We start from the raw sequence: 20832 nt of genomic DNA, 5'->3' as shown, positions 1-20832 counted from the left end.
TCAACCAAACCTGCCTGTTTGTTTCAGTTAAAGTTCTGGCCTATTATTTAATCACCAACTTTCTGGTTGGAAAGCCAATACATGACTTTGAAAGATTTTTTTAAATATTTTTTTTTACAGAGAATGATGAAGGAAAGTCAGAACCTACCTGTCAAATGTTATACCTTTTCCTACAAAGGCTAATGGTGATTCATCGGATACTTTGGAACCATTATAGTGAATTTCTAAGAAAACTGGTTCTTCATCTGAGCCTTTAGCTACACTAAGAAAAGCTCCCATCTGTTGTTCTTCAATCCAGGATTTGGGTCTATGAGGAATGTGAGAAATATATGGAAAAGAAGCATTATTCGAAATGGCCTTCAATAAAATGTCATACATAATTCCCATTCTTTTTAATTTACTGCTGCTGGCAAGACTGTCAGTGATCATCTTCCTAGTTCCCCTATTGGGTTATTTCAGTTAAGAGTGTACAACTGGAACCACATATAGGTCAGACTCAGTAAAGACAGCAGGCGTCCTTCCCTGAAGGATATTAATTAACCAGTTGGGATTTCACAGCAATCCAGTGCTTTAATGGTGGCATAGGAACATAGGTCCTAGGTGCAGGAGCAGGTCATTCAGCCCTTCAAGCCTGCTTCATCATTCAAAAATATCATGGTTGATCAGATTGTGGTCTCAACTCCTTCATTCTATGTTCCTCCCATAATCCTTTACTCCCTTGGCTATCAAAAATCTATCTAAATCAACCTTGATCACCCAGCCTCCATTGCTTTCTGGAAAAGAGAATTCCAAAGACTAATGACCTTCTGAGAGAAAAAAATTCCTCATCTGTCTTAAATGGAAGACCTGTTATTCTTAAACCGTGTCCCCTAGTTCTAGTCTCTCCCACAAGAGAAACATCTGCCCCGTATCTACCCTATCAAGTTTCCTCAGGGTCTTTTATGTTTCAATAACATCATCTCTCATTCTTCTAAACTCCAATGGATGTAGGCCCTTTCTTCATAAAATAAGCCCTTTGTTCCAGGAATGAGTCAGGTGAGCCTTCTCTGAACTGCTTCTAATGCAATTATATCCCTTTTCAAATAAGGGCACCAAAACTGTACACAGCACTCCAGATATGGCCTCACCAATGCTTTGCACATTTGCAGTAAAACTTCCTATTTTTATTTTCCATTCCCCTTGCAAAATATGCCAACATTCCATTTGCCTTTTTAATCACTTGCTATACCTGCGTACTAACTTTTTCTCTCCTTTTAAATAGTATACTGCTTTTCTATTCTTCCTGCCCAAGTTTTTACTGATACTAGAATTTTTAATAACTTAATTCAAGTTTTTCAATGCAATGGTGGGATTTGAACACATTTCCTAGATTTAGTCCAGGCTTCTAGATTACTAGTTGAGTAACATAACTGACAGGCTACCATAACACAACTGAGGGTAATACTAATAACTGATATAGGTCTCAAAATAATGTACAGGGCTACACTAATTACAGCCTATTTTCTTTGTGATTTTTGGAAATCAGTTAAGGGCTTCCTCAGTGTGGATTTTCCCACAATCCTATGTAGTGAACCATATAAATAGAATTAGTTCTTGGGTGCACAAAAATCTCTTGTGCACATATTTGAAACAAAGTGATGGATGATGGCACGAATTCTTTATTAGTCAACTTAAGAATTGTTAAAAGTTATGAATCTGATTAAACAGTTGTACAATAATGTTGCTTAAAGCTGTGCTAAGGTGCATTGAATTCTTCCAGTTCAGACCTTCTGAAGTGTAGGTTGCAGCCTTTTTCTTGGAGCCTTTCACCCGATCTCACCAAAATTCACAGGTTCTCTTCCAAAGGTCTTCACCTTTTTCTGGAGTATGGTTTCACAAGCAACTGGTGCCCTCTATTACCTCGTCAAAATGGTCATTATGAATTTTGATGCAAAGTATTGCTAGCTAACTCAACAAGGAATGGGAAATTCCACCTCTCATCTTTCCGGTCTGCGCGTGCAGCTATTCATTACTTCACCTCATTGGGTTAATGGAGTGAGGTTTGTCCTTGGCAGTTTTTAGTAGCAGCAAGTACAAAAAAAGACTGAATTACTGTTATTCTGTACTTTGCTAAGAAATGTACGCAGACCTGTTTTAGCCATCAGTGAAGTTACATCAGCAGGTAATAAGACTGCCACTGTCTGTCTCGAAGGAGAAAACAAACTCCTTCGTTTATATTTACAACATAAACACAATAGGCAGAATTTAAACTGCCAAGAGTTTGGGTGAGGAGGGTTAAACCCCCCCCAAAATGCCAGCATCTCAGAACCTCGACGTGATCCCACTCACTTTCAGCTTTTACAAGGGGCAGAATCCCCACCCCCGATCCCCCACCGCTGGGGGGGAAAGTTTAGGAGCGGGTGCGCAGAGGCCCACCTCCGGTGGGCACCCCCAATTGGGGGCATGCTGCCATTTTACGTGGACAAGCCAATTAAGGCCCCCCCCAGCATGACGTCCGCAAGGAAGCGCTATGTGCTCACTGTGCGGGCGGGGTGGGATTCCCTGACGCGAGAGTGCACTCTTTCGTGCATGCGCACGAAAGAGCACACTCATCTCCCTGAGGCTAAGTGCTGCCTCAGGGGGATCGGCTCCACAAGAAAAAGTCTGAAAAATAGAAAAAAAAATTGCCTGACATGTCACCTCATTTGAACTGTCAAATGAGTTGGGACATGTCCATCGCTTTTAAATACAATTTAATTACATTTTTTAAAACCCACATGAAACCTCATCCCGCCCGTGGATGAGCTTTCATGCTTTTTCTAATGCTCGCTAGGTCCATTAATTAGTTTAATGACTTTGTCAATGGCTTCAATTGTGTGATGTCGGGAGTTCCACCCAACGTCATCCCGCATCATTTCACGCATCGACGAGCGGGCCCTGTTCCCCGCTCGGGAAATCCTGGCCACGGGCACATTTGGAGGATTGGGGGAAACCCTGTGGAAATGATAGGTTTCTAATTTACGTATGCAAAGAGGCACCTGAGTCTGCCTTTAATCTAGCTTTCTAAGTTAACAGCCAACACATGGGGCAGGATTTTTCAGTCGGCATGCGGGAGTGGGCCTGACATGCCGTGTGTAAAATGACACGCGATGACGTCGGGTGTGTGTCCCAACGTCATTGCGCTGAGTTGCAATGTTTCATTCAGCGGGGACGTGCCAGAGTCGGCTGCATGCCTGCCAATATGTAAACGGCCTATTAACACCATTAGAAAAGTAATTGAAGTAATCGTTAATGCTGCCCGTCCAACCTTAAGGTTGGTGGGCAGGCGAAAAGGCCAAGTGGCCATCGCGTTTTTTAGGAAACCTCGTCCACAAGCAGGTTAAGGTTTCCTAAAGCTTTTATTAAATAAATAAATAAAAATTCAGAAATATAAAAACATGTGCCATCTTAAGTGACACAGTCACATGAGGGGGGCATGTTTAAATAAATCTTCAAATCTTTTATTTAATCATTTCAAAAGCCCTTCAATCTCCCTGAAGCAGCTCCGTGCATGCGCAAAAGAGGGCTGGCCCCAACTCTCCCTCCTCCCCCTGCCCGCACAGGTAGTGTGGAGTGCTACCGCTTGCGTCTTACACTGGGCGGGCCTTAATTGGCCTGCGTACATAAAATGGCAGTGGTGAGCTGATCGCGGGTGGCGATCGGCTCTGTGACCCACCCTCGCCTGCTCCCGCCGAGTCTGCCTGCCGCCTGAAAAATTCAGCCCATGGGATTTTAGAGCTGTGTGAAACTTGCAGGGCAAAAGTACAGCAGGGATGCATTGAACAATTAAATTTTAAAGGCTTTTCAGCATATCAGATAAAAACTATCATTGCTTCCCTGCCTAAGGGAAAGGTTTAGAAGGTTTAGGCTCACAGAACTTGTTTGAGAAAGCGCTTTCAATGTTTCACAGGTGATTTCCAACCTCTTTGAAGGTATTTCACTCATCTTGGACTTTGCCACTGTGATCTGCATTTCTCTGCTATCAGCCTTCACTGCATCATGGGAACAGCTTCTGCAGCATGGACCTCTGATGAGGAACAAGAGCAGCAGCAATACCCACAACAACAGCGGCTGCCTTCTCCAATGCAACATGTCACTCCACAGGACAGAGTAAATAGACACAGGGTTCCAGCTTGAAAAAGGCATTACTCCCAGCATACAGTCTACAGACAGAGGGACAGTTTCCTCAACATAACAGAGCAAGAGTGCCTCAACAGACTCAGTCTTCTGCAGCAGAAAATTGCTGACATCTACAGCCTCCTGGAACAAGATTTAATTCCAAGTTGTGGAAGGGGGTGCAGTGTCAGTGTCATCACTGTCACCATAGCCCTGTATTTCTTTACCTCCCACTCCTCCCAGGGGTCTACTGGTGACATCTGCAGGATTTCACAATCTGCTTCCACAATTGTATTTCCTATGATCAATGCCATGTTTGGCAAGGCTGCCTCCTACATCTACTATGATACTGATGACCCAGTCAGACCCAGAGCGCTCTCATATTTGTTGTATTAGCTGGATTTCCAAAGGATCAGGGATTCATAGACAGCACACGTGGCAATCAAGGCAGCCTTAGATTATCCAGGAATATCCGTCAATCAAAACAGATTCCAATCCATCGATGTTCAGCTGGCATGTGACAACCCAAAGATTTTCTTGCATGTTTGTGCAAGATATCCTGGAAGTTACCATGATTCTTAATTCTGTGATCGTCACATGTCCCACATATCTTTGTGCCTCCAAACAGAGTTGCTTGCAGGTTCCTGGAGACAAGAATTATGCGTTGAGAGTAAGGCTGATGAAATCTGTGAGGAGCTCAACACAGATGCAGAAGGGGTAGGTATAATCAGACAGAGCCTCACAGAATAGTGATAATTGGGTACTTCAGTTATCCTAATGTAGACTGGGATAGTAATAGAGTAAAGGGCAGAGAAGACTAAGAGTTTCTGAAGTGTGTTCAAAAGAATTTTCTTGATCAGTATGCTTCCGGCCCAACAGGAAGGATGCATTGCTGAAATTAGTTCTGGGGAATAAGGTGGACAAATAGATCAAGTATCAGAAGGGTAAGGTAGTGAAAGTGGCATGCCACTCACCCTTTCTGCCATTATGAGGTCATTGAAAATCCTGTGACACTGAACTCAGGGTCAAGGGACCACACATCTGATACTCACAGCTTCCACAACTTCTAGCCACACCTGCAAGTTCTGTAAAGCTGGTCACTTCCACCAGTCTGTGGGAAACCGTGCTTCTCTGCAAACCCTCGCAGCCTCCAGCATCATCGCCAGGGAAAAGTCAGAAAACCGGTGAGGAGTAGGGAGCACCGTTCCTGCATCTTACTTCCATCCTTTTCCTTCCTGAAGCCAATGTAGGACGCAGGCATCCTGACCACTGCTGGGGTCCCTTTAAATAAAAAAACAGAATCCCTCCCACTGGCCAACTTCACTCCCATGCTCTGATTAGTCAGGAAACCCAAAGTGGATGCCAGTGCTTTGGCTGTGTTAAACAGCCACAATAAACCTAGCTCCAACAACAACCAGGCTCCTGACACCCTACTGAACTGCACCTACCTGCCCCATCCTCTGCACACAGGTCCATCTCATTAAAATTCTGCCAAAAATCTTAAAAGGTTGAGTTTGGTGATGCCGCTACTGCAGATGCTATACCTCACACACATGCAGTTACAGTGCCTGTGATGTCAAACCCAGTATGTTCCAGGCAGCTGCCTGCAACAAAGATGGTGCAGATCTAAGAATGGGAAGGGGTTTGCCATTGGGAATGTGTACAGTGGGAGTGAATGGGAAGGAGTTTGATCCATCACTTTAAACAGGAAACACAAAGAGAGAAAAGGGGAGAGTGAATCTGATGGGTTACAGGGCATGGTGCCAAGTACCAGCAGGGGCGAGATAGGGATCGACTGACTGTGGCTGGCAACAGCCAGAGACCAGGACACCATGCGGCACTGAGTGCAGGAGAGGGGCACAAGGACTCAGGAGAGGGGGGTGGAGGGAGCATGGCAACGGCCATGGCATGGCGGACAGAAAAGCTCCCCGAGTTGTAGGCTGTGGGAGGTGGAGCAGAGTGACCAGCACACTGTTACTCAAAGTCCAGGAGACAGTGGCTGAGTGAGCTGCGTGATGACCTCACCACATACAGATGCAAACTAGTGCCGGCACAGCTGACAGACGCACTCCAGTGATGTCAGCAGTGGAAGAAACTATGTGTGCACCAGCAGATACAGTGCAAGCCTACTACACGTGCACAACTGTCCTGACACCTAACCAATAGGCGTCAAGAGTGAACAGTGTATCTTAAAATTAACAATATAGTTGGAGGAAATAGTAAGAAGAGAAGCTTTTAGTGCATTAACTGCACCATCCATAGCCTTTCTTTACTATATTTCAATAAATTATTGAAAGCCAAAAGAGAATCAATTGCACTCTGCCACTTAAGCCTTTCTCACAAATACTGTGACTCCACATTTAGTACTATCATTCCCAGAACAATATGTCAGAATTACCTTATGTGCACTTTGACTTTATCACTTCTTGAATGCAGTGCTTGTTGAATGGTCTCTGCAAAACTGGCTGGAGTTAAATAATTAGCTGGTGCTTCCATTAAATGTCGTGCTAAGTTCTGTCCTTCAGCATACAGAACTCCTTTCTGCCACGTTTCATTTTCCAAACTTGCAAAAAGAAAGTTTTTTTTAAAGTATGTTAAAGACAGTGCAATTTAATGAAGCCAAAATATTCAGCTTTCAGATCTAAATAACCAAATGATCAAATCAGGCTAACAGGTCAAAAAATATCTAATTGAGAATCTTCAGTATTTATTTATGTAGAAGAAAAAAAAACTTGCATTTATATTGCAATTTCCACAATCACCAAACGTTATAGCCAACAAAGTACAATGTGAGCAATTTAAGCTGCTGCTGAACCAAAGCTTTTCTCATTTTAAAGGGTTTTTGTACCGAACCACAGAAATCGACAAAAAATATTAGTTTCACCTTATTGCCTTATTATTTACAATACTGAATACCTTGAAAGTGTTTATTTTGGGTAAATAAATTGGTTTAATTATATTCCATATTGTCACAACTCACAGGGGATAGTGTGCTGTATTATCAAGCCCCACTGCTCCCTGAGCCACGACAAGTATGAAAGAGTTTGATCAACCCATCTAACTGTTTAATTTAGGTTAACAGGATACGAGCACCAGGTTTGTAAACTTAATAAGTAAATAACTGTTTATTAAACAAATTGTCTTTAACCAATGGCAAAAGAAAGAAATATCAACAGCTAATTTCCAACTCTATAACCTAAACTCTAGCCCTTTTTGAATCCCTATATACACATATGCAAGACACACAAAAACATGTATTTTAAAGGTGGGATAAAACAGTTCAATAGCACCGATTCCAGAGTACAGGATTCGATGGATTTATTTTAAAATATGATCATAAGAAATAGGAGCAGGAGTAGGCCATTCAGCCCCTCAAGCCTGCCCACCATTCAATAAGATCACGGCTGATCTGCCCCAGGCCTCAGCTTCTCTTTCGTGCCAATTCTTCATAGCCCTCAACTTCCTGATATTTCAAAAATCTATCTACTTCCACTTTAAATACTTTCAGTGATCTAGCCTCCACAACTCTCTGGGGTAGGGAATTTCAGACATTCACTACCCTCTGAGGGGAGAAATTTCTTCGCTTCTCAGTTTTAAATGAGTGTCCCCTTATTCTGTGACTATGTCCCTTAGTTCAAGATTCCCCCACTAGTGGAAACATCTTCTCAACATCTACCCTGTCACGCCCCTTCAGGATCTTGTACATTTCAATAAGAACACCCCTCATTCTTCCAAGCTCTAATGATTAAACACAGAGCCTGTTTAGCCGTTCTTGATAAGTCAACCCTGTCATCCCAGGAATCCGCCTAGTGAATCTCTTTTGAACTGCCTCCAATGCCAGTATATCCTTTCTTAAATACAGGGATCAAAACTGTACACAGTACTCCAGGTAAGGCCTCAACAACGCCCTGTACAGTTGTAACAAGACTTAGTTGTAACAAGACTTCCTTATTTTAAAACTCCAACCCCCTAGCAATACAGCCAAAATCCCATTTGCCTTAATTACTTGCTGCACTGCATGCTAACTTTTTGTGTTTCATGCACAAGAGCACTCAGATCCTTCTGTGCTACACTTTGTGGAATCTATCCCCATTTAAATAATAGTCTGCCTTTTGATTTTTCTAACCAAAATGCATGACCTCACACTTCCCTACATTAAACTCCATTTGCCAAGTTTTTGCCCACTCACTCAACCTGTCTATATCCTCTTGCAGATCCCTTATGTCCTCATCACAACATGCCCTCCCACCTATTTTTGGATCATCTGCAAATTTGGACACATTACACTCTTCCCTCTCCTCCAAGTCATTAATATAGATAGTAAATAATTGAGGCCCTAGCACTGCTCCTTGTGGCCACTGATTACATCTTTCCACCCGAAAAAGGCCCATTAACCCCGACACTCTGTCTTGTGTGTTAACCTATTCTCAATCCATGCTTATACATTACCCCCAATACTGTGAGCTCTTGTGCAATAACCTTTTATGTGGCACCTTACTGAATACCTTCTGAAAATCCAAATATACTACCTCTACTGGTTCCCCTTTATCAACCCTGCTTGTTATATCCTCAAAGAACTCTAGCAAATTTGTCAAACATGATTTCCCTTTCACAAAACCATGTTGTCTCCGTTTAATTGCGTTAAGCTTTTTTGAATGTCCTGCTATTTCTTCCTTAAAAATGAACTCTAGCTTTTTCCTAACAACAGATGTTAGGCTGACAGCCTATAGTTTCCTGCTTTTTGTCTCCCTCCCTTCTTGAACAGGGGCGTCACATTAGTGGTTTTCCAATCTGCTGGGACCCTCCCGGAATCCAGCGAGTTCTGGAATATTTTGACTAATGCCTCCACTATCTCTGCCGGCTAAATCCTTTAATCGGTGTTGATCGATGTCTTCCCAATTCCTTTCAGTTCTTTGTTGATGACACAAGGTGGTTTTCCAGTACTTTCAGTCTTTAGTTCACTGGTTGAGCACTTGCCTTTCAATGTCTCTAACAGTGATTTTCCCCTTTGCCTCTTGACAAAGGGGTTTTCAGAGAGAGAGCAGGTTATAGGGATATAAGTAGAAAAAGCCGTTAGCTATTATTGTAGAATTAGTGGAACCTGACACACACAGGAGAAAGAAGTTTTAGGTCTTTTCCTGCTATTCTGCTGCACTACTCTCACACAAACCCTGGTCACCTGATCAGGAGCCAATTAAAACATTGTTGCCAGGCAGTTCCCCATTAGACCAGACTCCTCCTCAGCACCATCCTGTCTTTCATGGCACACTCTGTTCCAGGACAGCAACATTGTATTTATCCTTCACCCTGTTCTAGTAGGTATGTCGTTCAAACTGCAGCCATTGTAATTTTAGTCCACAGTCCGACAAAAATAAAAAGATATGTTCTTTACAAAATTTTTAAAAAGTAAGTTAGTTAAATAAAACATGAAAGAAACATCTGGAGATGCTGGAAATCTGCAACAAAACCAAAAGCTGGAAACACTTTGCAAGCCAGTCAAAATCTGTGGAAACAACAGGCAACATTCAGGTATAAATATGCCAGAAAAAGAGCTGAAACTATAAATACTATACTGACCAGCATTGCAGTTGAAATCAGAGGAAAACATCCAGGGTCAGCAGCACAGATATTAGAAATTAGCACACAAATTAGAAATCCTTCAAAGGTATGGTTAAATTATTGCGGAATTCAAATAGTGTCACAGCTAACTTACCAAGAACAGAAAGTTACATAATAATAATGATAGTGGGTGCTTAGCAATTCAGTGCTTCGGTCAAGTGCAGATTTCCCAAAGTACAACTGAATAAATAGAATATCCTTGGTAAAATTGAGAGCATGCATTGTGTAAATAATTGTCTCAATACCTTCCAAATGGTTTCACAGTGACCTGTGTCTTCTTTTTCTTCTTCAGCTCATTATACTCAAACAAACCTAAAATAGATCCTTCTGCTGCACACTGGGCATCTCCACATGGATCAACTTCCACCACAGGAACCTCCAGGTCCTGTAACTGCCTGCATCCAACTACAAGAAATTTAGATGCTAAATTTTCAAGCACTGTGCATATGCTTCTTCCTTAGCACAACAGATCCACAAAACAGTCAAAAACATTTGCTTTAACTGTTATTCATTATAATCAAATGCTACACATCAGATTTCAAATTTTCACATTTCAAGACAGTATCAAACTTAAAGAAAAAGCATATAATTGTGCAAAGATGGGTGGCAGGTCGGAAGATCAGGCAGAATATAAAGAACAACAAAGAATGACTAAAAAGATTAATAAGGAAAGAAAGCTACCTGGGTATATAAAGACTGAGAGCGAGAGTTTCTATAGACATTTAAATAAGAAAAATGTTAACAAAATGAGCATTGGTCCTATTGAGAGAGAGTCTGGGGAATTAATAATGGAAAGCAAGGAGATGGCAGATAAATTGAACAGGTATTTTGCATCAGTTTTCACTACAGAGGATACAAGTAACATCCCAGAAATATGGGAGGGAGGAACTCAGGAAAATTACAATCACCGGACAAGTGGTATTGGGAAAATTGTTGGAGCTGTGGGCTGGCAAATCCCCAGGTCCTGATGGGCTTCATCCTGGGGCCTTGAAAGAAGTGGCTAGTGAAATAGTTGATGCGTTGGTTTTAATTCTCCAAAATTCCCTAGATTCGGGGAAGGTTCCATTAGATTGGAACATAGCAAATGTAAGTTCTTTATTCAAAAAGCGAGGGAGACAGAAAGCAGGAAATTACAGGCCAATTAGCTTATAACATCTGTCATAGGGAAAGTGTTAGAAAGACGTTATAGCAGAGCTCTTAGAAAAATTCAGGGTAATCAGGCAGAATCACTTTTAACCAATTTACTGGAGTTCTTTGAAGGAGTCACATGTGCTGTGGATAAAAGGGAACCAGAAGATGTACTGTACTTAGATTTCCAGAAAGCATTTGATAAGTGCCACATCAAAGGTTATTGCAGAAAATGAAAGCTCATGGTGTACGGGGTAACATATTGGCATGGATAGAAGCTTGGTTAGCTAACAGAAAACAGAGTAGGCATAAATGGGTCTTTTTCTGGTTGGTAGGATGTAACGAGTGGTGTGTCACAGGGATCAGTGCTGGGGCCTCAACTTTTTATACAAATGACTTGGATGAAGGAACAGATGGTACAGTTGCTAAATTTGCTGATGACACAAAGATAGGTAGAAAAATAAGTTGTGAAGAGGGTGTAAGGAGCCTACAAAGTGACATAGGTAGGTTAAGTAAGTGGGCAAAAACCTGGCAAATGGAATATAATGTGGGCAAATGTGAAATTTGGCAAAAAGAATAAAAAGCTTATTATCTAAATGATGAGAGATTGCAGAGCTCTGAGATTCAGAGGGATCAAGGTGCCCTAGTGCATGAATCACAAAAGGCTAGTGTGCAGGTACAGGAAGTAAGTAGGAAAGCTAATAGGATGTTATTATTTGTGAGGGCAATTGAACACAAAAGTAGGGAGGTTATGCTTCAGTTGGATAGGGAACTGGTGAGACCACATCTGGAGTTCTGTGTACAGTATTGGTCTCCTCATTTAAGGCAAGATGTAAATGCTTTAGAAGCAGTTCAGGGAAGGTTTACTAGACTAATACCAGGAATGGGCAGGTAGTCTAATGAGGAAAGGTTGGACAGGTGAGGTTTGTATCCACTGGAGTTTAGAAGAGGAAGATAAGACTTGATTGAAACCTTTAAGATCCTGAGGGGCCTTGACAGAGTGGATGCGGAGAGGATATTTCCCCTTGTGATGAACCTAGAACTAGGGGTCACTAGAGGTCGCTCACTTAAGACAGAAATGAGGAGAATTTGTTTCTCTCAGAGGGTCGTAAGTCTTTGGAACTCTCTTCCTCAAAAGGCAGCGGAAGCAGGGTCTTTGAATATTTTTAAGGCAGAGCTAGATAGATTCTTGATTAACAATGCAATGAATGGTTATCGGCGGGGGCCGGGGTGGGGGGGGGGGCGTAGGAGAGAGGTTACAATCAGATCAGTCATGTAGAATTGTATAATGAGAGGACCTGACCTCAAACAATAATTGTAGATTGGCTGGTTTTACATTGTAAGGAAATGGTTGTGAGGTTAACACAGCCACCATTATTTTCTAGTTACTTCTGTGTTTAAAAGAATATATTTCATCAGATAGTTACAAGTAAAGAAGTCCAGTCAGCCCATCTAAACCCTTCCACTCAAAGAATCAAAGGTCAAGCCAGTTTCACACTGTTTCTGAAATGGTTCTATAGTTTTTGCCTCCATTAGTCCATCAGTGAATCTATTCCATAAGTAGGTCACTTGTTTGTGAGGAAGAGTTTTCAGATATCAGTCCTATGCTTTTATTCAGTTTTCATTTAAAACTAAGTTGAATACAGCTGAAGCTGAAACCAACAAGTCCTTTACAGAGATAAAATTCTGTTTTTGTTTTGTCCTTTACAGGGTTAAGATTGCCACCTGTCCAGTTTAGGACTGAAAGGTTGGTATTTAAGTGGGCCATCGTCCATTTTACAGAGAATAAAGCAATGAAAGTCTGTTTTTTTTTAAATCTACGTTTTACTTCTATCTGTGTCTCACAATGTTGAAGCCATTTACCATTGAGGTTTGGTGAATTTTAAAGTGCATTAAATTTCAATTCAATGAATGAAGCCAACCTTTACCTGGTCTCATACCAAGATCTATCCATTTCTGGCCTTGGGAAAAGCTAGTAACTCTACAAGGAGTGGTAATAACAACCCAGTACATACCATACTTCTCTAGGCTAAGTCTCTTCATCAGCTTAAACATATCCCCAAACTTCAAACAATAGTTTTACTTTAACATATCACTGATCTCATTATATTTGCAGTTGATGTTAATAACCATCACATGCAAATTAACCAAGAGCACACTTTACCCGCTATGGCAGCTCGAATATTTTCTTTGCCTTCATCATATTGTTCCAAATTATTAATTCCAGCATTTTTGTCACCAAGACCAACAACTACAACATGAGGGAAATCCTATTAAAGCAAAACATCTTTTTTATGATTAAGAACATGAACATCATAATCTTGTGTTAAAATTCATATAATTGTACACTTAATAGTGCTTCATTTTTGTATTAGCTAGCAATTTATCTTATTCTTCATCCTCTGCCATCACCTTCTTAAGTTGAGAGAACAAGTCAATCTAGGTGAACCATGGATTGCTGCATGATTATGGCTTACTAACATATAGATTCCATGATCAGCCAACCATTTCTATATTGTTCTCAGATAGGTGTAGAGCAATAGAGTGCTCCATCTAGTGGCCTGAACAAGATACAACAAGGGAAACTGAATTGAAATGTCATTAATTTACAACTCTTAAGTAGCGGTTGGAGAGACAGGTTTTTGAAAGCAAGAAGAGAGGTTAGCAGAGGATTAAGGAAGCTGATTCAAAGGTGCAGCCAGGTCGTTGATGATGATTGCTCCCTGTGTGGATGAGGAACAGGGCTGTAGGGAGGATAAGCCAGCTGACCATGGCACCGTGGCACAGGAGGCCATTCAAGAGGGGGGAGCAAAAAGACAAGTGGTAGTTGTAGGGGATTCTATAATTAGGGGAATTGATAGCATCCTTTGTAAGCAGGTGAAAGTCCCACATGGTATGTTGTCTGCCCGGAGCCAGGGTGAGGGACATCTCTGACCAGCTTGAAAGGATATTGAAGAGGGAGGGGGAGGATCCAGTTGTTGTGGTCCACGTCAGGACAAATAACATAGGTAAGACTAGGAAAGCGGACCTGTTTGGGGATTATCAGGAACTAGGAACTAAATTAAAGAACAGGTCCTCAAGGGTTATAATCTCTGGATTACTACCCGAGCCATGTGCAAAGTGGCATAGGGACGCGAGAATAAGGGAAGTAAACACGTAGCTAAAGGAGTGGTGCGGGAAAGAGGGGTTCCATTTCGTGGGGCACTGGCATCAGTATTGGAACAGGAGGGATCTGTACCGTTGGGACGGTCTCCACCTGAACCGATCTGGGACCAATATTCGAGCGAAGAGTGTAAATAGGTTGGTCAACAGGACTTTAAACTAGAAAGTTGGTTGGGGGGGGGGTGCAGGGAAGGGTAAAGCTCCAAGAAGTATGACTAATGGGAAACAAAGCAGCAGGTTAGCGTTTGGGGGTGGGGTGGATACAACTTCATGGAAAGTTATGAAAAAACTGAAAAGGAGAGCCCAGGAGAGGATATTAAAGTCCCCAGAACACAAAATAGGACAGAGTGTTTGGAAAGGGCTAGGAATCTAACTTCAAGCACATCAGGTAATGGGACGACAATGAGAAAGGAATACAGGACTGAAGGTGTTGTATCTGATTGCACGCAGTATATGAAATAAGGTAAATGAGCTTGTGGCGCAGATTGAAATTGGCAGGTAAGATGTGGTGGGCATCACGGAGACATGGCTGCAAGGGGATCAGGACTGGGAGCTAAATATCCAAGGAAATACATCCGATCGAAAAGATAGGCAGGTTGGCAGAGGGGGTGGGGTTGCTTTGTTAGTAAGAAATGAAATTAAATCGATAACAAGAAATGACGTAGGGTCAGATGATGTAGAATCTGTGTGGGTAGAGTTGAGGAACGTCAAAGGTGAAAAAACCATTATGGGAGTTATGTACAGGTCTCCGAACAGTAGTCAGGATGTGGGGCACAAGATACACCAGGAGATAGAAAGAGTGTGTAAGAAAGGCAAGGTTACAGTGATCATGGGGGATTTCAATATGCAGGTAGACTGGGAAAATCAGGTTGGTAGTGGATCCCAAGAAAAGGAATTTGTAGAATGTCTACGAGATGGCTTTTTGGAGCAGCTTGTGGTGGAGCCCACTAGGGAACAGGCAATTCTAGATTTAGTGATGTATAATAAGATAGATTTAATAAGGGATCTTAAGCTGAAGGAACCTTAGGATGAAGTGACCATAATATGATAGAATTTACCCTGCAATCTGAGGAAAAAGCTGGAATCAGATGTAACGGTATTACAGTTGAATAAAGGCAACTACAGAGACATGAGGGAGGAGCTGGCCAGAATTGACTGGGAGATGAGCTTAGCAGGAAAGACAGTGGAACAGCAATGGAAGGAGTTTCTGGGAGTAATTTGGGAGACACAGCAAAGATTCATCCCTAAGGAGAAGAAGCATACTAAAGGAAGGACGAGGTAACCATGACTGACAAGGGCAGTCAGGGTCAGCATAAAAGCTAAAGAGAAAGCATACAATGCAGCGAAGAGCAGTGGGAAACCAGGGTATTGTGAAGCCTACAAGGACCAATAGAGGACAACTAAAAAAGAAATAAGGAGGGAGAAGATTAAATATGAGGGTAAACTAGCTAGTAATATAAAAGAAGATTGCAAGAGTTTTTTTTAAGATATATAAAGTGTAAGAGAGAGGCAAAAGTCGACATTGGGCCGGTGGAAAATGACGCTGGAGAAGTAGTAGTGGGGAACAAAGAAATGACGGAGGAACTGAATAGGTACTTTGCGTCAGTCTTCACAGTGGAAGACATGAGTAACATCCCCAAAGTTCATTGGCCATTACCAAGGAGAAGGTGCTAGGAAAACTGAAAGGTCTGAAGGTGGATAAATCACCTGGACCAGATGGATTACACCCCAGAGTTCTGAAGGAGATAGCTGAAGAGATAGTGGAGGCGTTAGTGGTGATCTTTCAGGAATCACTGGAGTCAAGGAGGGTCCCAGAGGACTGGAAAATTGCGAATGTAACCCCCCTGTTTAAGAAGGGAGTGAGGCAAAAGGTGGGAAATTACAGGCCAATTAGCCTGATCTCGGTCGTTGGTAAGATTTTAGAGTCCATTATTAAGGATGAGATTTCAGAATACTTGGAAGTGCATGGTAAAATAGGCAAAGTCAGCATGTTTTCATCAAGGGGAGGTCATGCCTGACAAATCTGTTAGAATTCTTTGAGGAGGTAATGAGTAGGTTAGACAAAGGAGAGTCAATGGATGTTATCCACTTGGACTTCCAGGAGGCCTTTGACAAGGTGCCACACAGGAGGCTGCTCCGTAAGATAAGAGCCCATGGTGTTAGAGGCAAGGTACTAGCATGGATAGAAGATTGGCTGTCTGGCAGGAGGCAGAGAGTGGGGATAAGCGGGTCCTACTCAGGATGGCAGCCGGTGACTAGTGGAGTTCTGCAGGGGTCAGTGTTGGGACCACAACTTTTCACTTTATACATTAATGATCTAGATGAAGGAACTGAGGGCATCCTGGCTAATTTTGCAGATGATATAAAGATAGATGGAGGGACAGGTAGTATTGAGGAGGCGGGGAGGCTGCAGAAGGATTTGGACAGGTTAGGAGAATGGGCAAAGAAGTGGCAGATGGAATTCAATGTGAGCAAGTGTGAGGTCATGCACTTTGGTAGACTATTTTCTAAATGGGGAGAGAATTCAGAAACTTGGTGTGCAAAGGGACTTGGGAATCCTAGTCCAGGATTCTCTTAAGGTTAACTTACAGGTTGAGTCGCTAGTTAGGAAGGCAAGGCCTTAAGGAATTCCCTCCCTCAACTTCTCCATCTTCCTACATCTTATTTTTCTCCTTTAAGATTCTCCTTAAAACCTACCCCTTTGATCAAACTTGTTGTCATCTACCCTAATCTAATACATCTAATGCAATGTTGGCATTTATTTCAAGAGGACTAGAATAAAAGCAGGGATGTGCTGCTGAGGCTTTATAAGGCTCTGGTCAGACTATACTTAGAATATTGTGAGCAATTTTGGGCCCCGTATCTCAGGAAGGATGTTCTGGCCCTGGAGAAGGTCCAGAGGAGGTTCATGAGAACGATCCCACGAGTGAAAGGCTTAACATATGAGGAACCTTTGAGGACTCTGGGTCTATACTCGATGGAGTTTAGAAAGATGAAGGGGGGATCTGATTGAAACTTACAGAATACTGAAAGGCCTGGATAGAGTGGATCTGGGGAAGATGTTTCCATTAGTAGGAGAGACTAGGACCCAAGGGCACAGCCTCAGAATAAAGGGATGACCTTTTAGAACAGAGATGAGGAGAAACTTCTTTAGCCAGAGAGTGGTGAATCTATGGAATTCATTGCCACAGAAGGCTGTGGAGGCCAGGTCATTGAGTGTATTTAAGACCGAGATCGATAGGTTCTTGATTGGTAAGGGGATCAAAGGTTACAGGGAGAAGGCGGGAGAATGGGGTTGAGAAACATATCAGCCATGATTGAATAGCGGAGCAGACTCGATTGGCCGAAGGGCCTAATTTCTGCTCCTAAGTCTTATGGTTGAATATGCCAAGGAACAGCACATTGTGTTTATAAAGCAATTTTAATGCAATAAAACATTTCAAAGCACTTCCTGGGAGTGTTATAAAACAAAATTTGATGGTAGCAACATAAAGAAATATTAGGGTAGATGACAACAAGTTTGATCAAAGGGGTAGGTTTTAAGGAGAATCTTAAAGGAGAAAAATAAGATGTAGGAAGATGGAGAAGTTGAGGGAGGGAATTCCTTAAGGCCTTGGCAATTGAAGGTATGACCACCAAGGGCGGAGCAATTAAAATGAGGATGCTCAAGAGACCAGAAGAGACGAGCGCAGATATCTTACAGGGTTATGGGGCTGCAGAAGGAGGGGCAAGTCCACAGAGAGTTTTGAAAACAAGGATAAGAATATTAAAATTGAGACATTTTTTAACCAAAAGCCAATGTAGATAAATAAGCACAGGGGTGCTGGGTGAACAGAATTTAGCATGTGTCAGGACACAGGCAGTAGTTGTGGATGATTTCAATTTTATGGAGGGTAGAACATGGAAGACCAGTCATGCTTGCATTGGAAATCAAGTCTAGAAGTTAACAAAGGCATGGATGAGGGTTGCAGCAGCAGATGAGCTGGTAAAAGGGCAGAATTGGGCGACCTTTGGAGGCGCAAATAGCTGTCATTAGTGAAAGTACAGATATGTGGTTGGAAGTTCATCTCGAGATCAAGTATGACACCAAGGTTGGGAACAGACTGGTTCAGTCTCAGACGTTTGCCAAAGAGAGGGATGGAATCTGTGGCTAGTGGGGACCAAAGACAATTGCTTCTGTCTTCCCAAGATTTAGTTGGAGGAAATTTCTGCTCATTCAGTCCTTGATGTCAGACAAGCAAGCAGTGATTGAGAGAGGTGGTGGTGAGGTAGAACCGGGTGTAGTCAGCATGCACATGGAAACTCATTTTGTTTTCGAATGATGTCACCAAGGGGCAGAATAGAGAAGAAAATTAGGAAGGGTCCAAGGATACATAATGGGGAACGCCAGAAGTAATGTTGCATGAGCAGGGTGAGAAGCCACTACAGGTGATTCTCTGGCTATAGTTAAATAGATAAGAATGGAACTAGGTGAGTAGAAAAGTAGATGAAAGAGTAATGGGTGCATGCTGAAAATTAGGCCTCGAGGAGTTTGAAAACCATGTTTTTTTTATCCTTTCATGGGATGTAGGCATCGCTGACAAAGCAAGCATTTATTGTCAATTTTCAACTGCCCTTGCAACTAAGAGGCTTGCGAGGCTATTTCAGAGGGTAGTTAAGGATCAACCACATTGCTGTGTGTCTGGCATCACAGTTAGGCCAGACCAGTTAAGGATGGCAGATTTCCTTCCCTAAAGGACATTAGTAAACAAAGTGTTTTTACGACAATCGCTGATATTTTCATGGCCCCCATTACGAAGGCTAGCTTTCAAATCCAGGTTAATTGGTGGGACATGTTATGGTACTATTCAAATGCATAATTACTTTATTTTTCCAACATAGAAGTTTACTGAAAGAATCAATGTGAAGGGTTATGTATCCCAAGTGTAAAATAATTTCCTTGTATTTATTAGTTCAGTTTTTGTCCAGAATTTAACTTATCAGTTTTCAGATTGCAGTACTGTAATTACTATGTCTCAAATTATGCAATTTCTAGATGTTTGGTAATTGCTAATTAGGTTATAGAATAAAACATTACTAACTTGGTCATGGAAGCTCTGGAATTTGCAGATACAACCAAAAACATCTACAAAATCCGGACTACAATTCCACATTATAATTATCATATACTGGTTATCATTTTCAGTATATGCTATTTATATCAAGAGTAGTACTAACATCAGTAAAATTAAATTTAACATTCCCACAGTAACATTAATAAAGTATGAAATATACTTAATCTGAAATTATACCTGATGCAGCCCATAAAATATGCGACTTCTGCCTTTTTTAAGCGCAGGTCCAGATCTAAAAAAGAAAGCAATAATCTTCAATAAAAACAGGAATATAAATAAGTAAATGTTTGCCCTTGTAAATCCCTCCAAATTCTTGCTTCATCACTGGATCACCTACCAAGCTCAGATTCCAGGTTGCACCCTACTTTCCTCTCACCAGCCTATTGTGTACTTCCTTGCCTACCACCCACCATTCTTCTGCACAATCAGTTGCACTGTCAGCCATTATAAACTCATGATGGTTTAGTCCCTAAATCAGGTTCACCGTGATACGTCATTCCTCACCTTCAAAAGCCTCTGCGAAACCCATCTCTTCAGTCTCACCTTTGGCCACTTATGTAATTCTTCTCTTTGATCCTGCTCAGTATCCCACCATCCCCATGAAGCACCTTATTGTTTTCCTATGCCAGAATTGCTATGAACGTGCCAATTGTTGAATTGGGTTCTAAGGCAAACATTAAGACAAGAAACTAATGGTACAGAACTTAAAAATGCAAGCTCCCTACAGCATGTTTTGCTCACTGGCTAAGACAACAATCCTTTACATCACCACACTTCTCTTACTCGCCCCATTTAACTGATAATCTCTTTCCTTGGTTTCCTGAAAAGACAATTTTGAACAGATTGTCATGAAATGTTAAGCAGCTTAGTCAATACATTGTATATTTCCCCATGGCTCGCTTCAGAGGGCAAGAATTCAAGCCTCCCTGCAGAACCTCTGCCCTTAAGCCTGGCTGCAGCGCTGAGGGACTGCTGTGTTGCTGGGGGTGCTATTGTTTGAATGTAAATTAAAACAGGTCCTGTCCGCCTGTATTCCATGGCAACATTTAGAGAGAAGGAAGACAACTCCCAGGGCCTTGATATTCAGAGGGCTGACAAAAACCTGGGTCAAATGCGTGCACTTTAAGGAGAGCAAGTAATTAATGCGGCTAATGGAATGCTGTCGTTTACTACAAGAGGAATTGAACATAAAAGTAAGGATGTTATGCTTCAGTTATACAGGGCATTAATGGACCACATCTCAAATACAGTGTGCAGATTTGATCTCCTTATTTAGGGAAGGATGTAGATATGTTGGAGGTGATTCAGAGGAGTCTTACTAGGTTGATACCTAGAATGATAAACTTTGATTCCCTTGCCGAACAAGAATCTATCTACCTCTACCTTAAAAATATTCAATGACCCCCACCGCCACCACCTTCCGAGGCAGAGTGTTCCAAAGTTGCACAACCCTCAAAGAAAAAAATTCTCATCTCTGTTATAGAAGGGCGACCCCTAATTTTAAAACAGTGTCCCCTGGTTCTGGACTCACCCACAAGAGGAAACATCCTTTCAATGTCCACCTTGTCAAGACTGTTCAGGATCTTGTATACTTCAGTCAAATCACTCCTCACTTTTCTAAACTCTGGTAGAAACAAGCCCAGTCTGTCCAACCTTTCCTCATAAGCCAACCCAC

General features: G+C 41.9%; 1 protein-coding gene across 1 annotated transcript in view; it reads right to left on the bottom strand.

Moving 5' to 3' along the window:
* Positions 1-20832, bottom strand: part of lap3 (leucine aminopeptidase 3) — a 62970-nt gene that overhangs the window by 23584 nt on the left and 18554 nt on the right. Inside the window, exons 3-7 of the mRNA XM_041190661.1 lie at positions 19335-19389; positions 13046-13151; positions 9999-10158; positions 6533-6697; positions 149-307 (exon numbers count right to left, since the gene is read on the bottom strand). Coding sequence (XP_041046595.1) covers positions 149-307; positions 6533-6697; positions 9999-10158; positions 13046-13151; positions 19335-19389 — 645 coding nt within the window. The remainder of the gene's footprint in view (positions 1-148; positions 308-6532; positions 6698-9998; positions 10159-13045; positions 13152-19334; positions 19390-20832) is intronic.

The sequence above is a fragment of the Carcharodon carcharias genome, chromosome 1 (assembly GCF_017639515.1).
Source record: "Carcharodon carcharias isolate sCarCar2 chromosome 1, sCarCar2.pri, whole genome shotgun sequence".
In the NCBI taxonomy this organism is placed as follows: domain Eukaryota; kingdom Metazoa; phylum Chordata; class Chondrichthyes; order Lamniformes; family Lamnidae; genus Carcharodon; species Carcharodon carcharias.
Note: the sequence above shows the minus strand (reverse complement) of the source record. Positions and strands in the feature narration are given on the sequence as shown.